Consider the following 4,867-nt stretch of genomic DNA (forward strand, 5'->3'; position numbering starts at 1 on the left):
CGAACAAGATACTGAAGTTGAAAATCGTAGCATATTTCGACTACTTATCGTGTACACAGACACAAAAAAAATAAAAAATAAATAAAAAAATAAAAAAATAAATAAAAAATAAAAAATTAATAAAAAAACACACATCATTGTAAAATCAATACATTCATCGTTCCACTCAGAATCTAAAATGTTTACATTTTTAAGTTGCTATCAATTTCATTTACAATATTGATAATATATTGAATATTTGGTATTTTAAGTATTATTTTCACAATTGTCAACATATTATTTTAAAAGGTTTTATTTCTATACAGGAATGGATGAAAATGATCTACAACATTTGCCATGTGAAGGTGGTCAAAAAAAGAAATTTAAAAGATGTAAATCAAAAAAAATTAAAAATAGCTCTCACACGGCAGAAGTAATTGGGGTCCTGCAATCATTACTCATGTATGTAGCAACTTAATTTAGTAGCTAAAAAAATAAGTAGTTAACAAATGTTTACTTTTAGAGATAAAGCGTTTTGCGACGTTAAGTTGGAAACAGATGATGGTACAGTAATTCATGGACATAAATTGATTTTAATGTCAGCTAGTCCATATTTCAGGATAATGTTCAATAGCTTTGAAGAAACGGATAAAGATCATGTAGTTATAAAAGGAATAAGCTCAACCATTTTGAAACTCTTAATAAATTATATTTACAGTGGAGAAATAATTTTGAACGAAGAGAATGTAAAGGTATTATATATTTATAAGCCTTATACTAAAATGAGTTAAATTTGATGTTGTTTATTTCTCAAGGATGTGTTAGCAGCTGCAGATCTCATGAAGTTATTCTACATAAGAATCGCATATGAAAAGTTTCTACAAACATAGTTAAATGTCTGATATAAATGTCAATATATGGTTTTTAGAAAAATGTTGAATATAAAGACATTTATTTAAGCCAGGTAGTTTATTTTTACAATATTTTGAACTCATTAGTTTTGTTAATTAAAAATTATCCATTTGTAAAAATAAACATTTTAAATTCAATAATTATTAAACAGGTACCTAGTAGGTACCTACTTGTTAAAATTTTTTTTTTTAAATTATTATTCTTCAAATTCGATTGTTACAAATTAGACATTTTAATATGGACGTAAATAGGGTCCTCAAATGCATATAGGGCTTCAGCCCAGAAATTCAAGAACAAAAATAGTGGGAGACTTGTCTTCCGCCCACTATTATTACCTATACACAATTTTATCTATTTATCTATGATACGATAGTTATTCAAAACTATCACAAATTAAATTTAAATTTATTAATTGAATTATTCAGTGGTCGGGACACTATTGGTTTTTTTGAAGCTCTCTAATATTCCAGATACTACTCTAAAAAAGGAGATCGCCTGTCGCTGTCACTACTTTTACGCAATTTTTTTTTTAAACGTTCCAATAGAAAATTTACTACTGACTCAACATAATATGTAATATATAAATATATTCAAACATAAATATGTAGAAACATTTTCAAATACCTCACCCAAACGTCTGCAATTATTAAACTGGACAAAATAAAAATAAAATTTTAATTCATTTACAAAGCTCCCCTCCCATTCTCCCCATTAAAAAATCCCGCGTACGCCACTGAATACTAGTATTTTTTATAATCAATGGTGTTACTTTAGCATCGCTACAATTAACGCGCTACTTCTGACTATTGGAATTATTGTATAAATGTATACAGTTTTATACAGTTATAAAATATATGTAACTAGTTATGTTATAATTTCATACTTCTTTCTTTCTCAGAAAACTTGTTTATTACCATTATATATATATATATATATATTTTATATTCATTACCTATCTATTTTGTAAGAGAACTCTTTGAACGTTTGATATATAAACTAGCGTAAAGCTAGTATGCTACATATACAATTCTTTTTGTATTTGAAGTTCAAATTTTGATCACCTTATATATTCGATGCAGGTGACAACAACAATTTCTCCATAAATAATTTTGATAAATTGTAATAACCCAAAATATGTTTATCGTAGATGACAAATACTTAAAATATTCCACTATTGGGCAGGGACGGATCCAGGGGATCCATCTATAATTATGACAACATTTTTAAATTAAGAATAAAGTATAATATTTTATGTGTTGTTGTATTTTTGCTCTGGATCCGTGCCTGCTGATCAGGTACTGTTTACGATATTAATCAATAATCGGTAACGACATTTTAATTTTTCTTCGATCTTTATTTTGTATAACCCCGTAAAATAGGCAACCTAATGTACGGTCGTTGTATGAACCACCGAGTGTTGATGGTTTAAGATGACGTAAATTACGTCGCTCAGTGCCTCAGTCCGTCGGCCAGCGATAGATCACAGTTAAATTACCATTTTCTATACACAATGATATTATAAAAATATTTAGACAATTTTGATCTACATACACAATACATGATAATATATATTTTAAGTTTTTTTTTTTTCACAATTTTATTCAAATGAAAAATGATAATTCTATTTATCAATACACCAAGAAGATACACAAAAAGGTACAAACTCAGGTTCTGTACACAAATGGCTCGATTGGTTAAAACAGTATTGAACATTTTTTTTCATTATCTTGAAAATGTTTGTGACGATTCCAGTGACTAAAGTGAACGTAGTTTTTTAAAACTCAGCATTATAAAAAACAAATTAAGAAATACTATGTCACAAAAAAGATTGTATGCGCTTCTATTTTTGTTTGTCGAACAAGAACTTTTAATTAACTTTTAATTGATGAGTTTAAACATTTGCTACCTAGTAATCGCAGACTTATATTGTAAGTTTATTTTTTTATTTTTTTTTACCTACCTAACTTTTAAGAATTCCAATATTATGACTAATGTATAAATAGGTACCTACTTATTATTAATTAGGTACCATAATATGCTTATAAGTATAATATTATTACCTATGTGATGTTTAATATAATTATAAAAGTATAGAGTAGGTAATATATTATAATACATAAAAATATTATTACTTTTTATTTACAATTTACTACATTACTTATAACTAGGGTTTGGATTTGAAGGCAATATAATCAATAAAAAAAGCATTTAAAATGTAAAAAAGGCATTTAATTTATATAAAAAGGCAATTCATAAATATACTACAAAATAAAATAGTGAATATTTTTTAAACACTTTCAAATGCACACATTTTGATAAAAATACAAATTAAAAATGAGCATGAATACTAAACTACATTAAGTTCATGCTATTTTGAATAAATAGATAACCTTTTTCTTTAACCCGGTTTGTCCTAAGAATTAGATTTTAAAAATTAACTTACTTGAGTTATACCAGTTAATTTAATGCAAAATAAACTAGTTGGTATTAAAAAAAAAATTGACTACCATGTATTTTGATAAGCTGTCTTCAGAAAAACGGTTACGGTTTGGGCTCAAAATATTTTTATAATTTACACATCGAAAAAGATCTTTCTACGTCCACCGAAGTTATCGGGGCGTATTTCATACTTAAATAATTATCTAAATTAGGATTGCTAGATGAATAAAACCCATTTGTAGCGATAATCCGAGAGCTGTGTATAAAATTATAAAATCAACTGAAAATTAAACACAAAAAAGGCATTTATAAGTACTAAAGGCAAAAAGTCATTTATAAGTAAAAAGGCAAAAAAAAAATACATCAATCGTCTAAGAAATTAAATGAACCACATTTTTGTATAAAAATTATTTTTCTATTATGATTAAAAAGAGAAAGGCATTTACCTTCAAATCCGAACCCTACTTATAACCATATAATAGGCTATAGGCATAGTCGTAGAGTGATGAATTTATATGGGGGAGGGGAGGGGCTATACCCAATAATAATGATTCGTGTACACAAGTGATTATATATGAACGTATAAAATATTACATTTTTACACAGTGGGATAAACAGAATTAAGGGGGGGGGGCAATATATTTATAATCAATAATAGTCACATTATAATACAGTATATAGATCGTTTTGCTAATAATGAAATAATAATAATAATAGTTATGACTTATGAAAATAATAAAATTAAAATATTTATATGTCAATAATAGTCCGGAATAGTACTCCGGATTCCGAAACTAATTTATTAATTGATAACATTGTCGATAAAGCTGAGGGTCACGGCTCGCATCAGATATCATAATAATTGGTGTAATAATACATGTAAATAATAAATTAAAAAATGTTGACAACGTGAATTTGGCAACATCCAGGGGTGGATTTAGCCATAGGCCACCGAGGCACTGACCTAGGGCGCAATTTTTTAGTTAATTTTTACTTTTTAGTTTTTCATAATTTAATAATTCTATTTACCTAAATTTATATTTTATATTAATTTTCTTTCGTATACAACTTGCACGAAACTGGAGAATGGCTCACGTAGTCACGTCGCAGTAACGTTTTAATTTATAAGCTATAATAACCTTGCGACCAGTGCGCTCCGCCACCGCTAGAGCTTCGACATCGACACTCGACGAGGCAGTTGCCGGCGTTGCCTATGTTAATGCAAGAGTGATGGTCACGGCCAGCCAAGGTGGTAAAATATACTGCCTCGAGCCGCCGAGTACGTTACTACATTGTATATAGCCGCTCTACTAACTAGGTGGGGGACAGCTCGCACAGTGCTTACTGCTTAGTGGAATGACCCGCCTCACACCGCACCCGGCACCACAATATTAGAATACTGAAATTAATTCTGGAAATCACGTATCTTGATAAAGTAATTAATAATAATAAATACCATGACAACGCGCGACGCTGGTACTGTCGCCCGTCTCCTGTATAGTGCATACTGCATACTGCTCAAAAATTTGCTAATCGA

The 4,867-nt window shown here is 28.7% G+C and overlaps 1 protein-coding gene across 1 annotated transcript in view; it reads left to right on the forward strand.

The window, feature by feature from the left end:
• LOC100163463 (kelch-like protein 23) overlaps positions 1-1,766 on the forward strand; it is a 4,314-nt gene extending 2,548 nt beyond the window's left edge. Inside the window, exons 2-4 of the mRNA XM_001948290.5 lie at positions 306-441; positions 503-731; positions 795-1,766. Coding sequence (XP_001948325.1) covers positions 308-441; positions 503-731; positions 795-869 — 438 coding nt within the window. The 5' untranslated portion in view covers positions 306-307 and the 3' untranslated portion in view covers positions 870-1,766. The remainder of the gene's footprint in view (positions 1-305; positions 442-502; positions 732-794) is intronic.
• The last annotated feature ends 3,101 nt before the right edge of the window (positions 1,767-4,867 follow it).

This window comes from Acyrthosiphon pisum, chromosome A2, assembly GCF_005508785.2.
Source record: "Acyrthosiphon pisum isolate AL4f chromosome A2, pea_aphid_22Mar2018_4r6ur, whole genome shotgun sequence".
NCBI lineage: Eukaryota > Metazoa > Arthropoda > Insecta > Hemiptera > Aphididae > Acyrthosiphon > Acyrthosiphon pisum.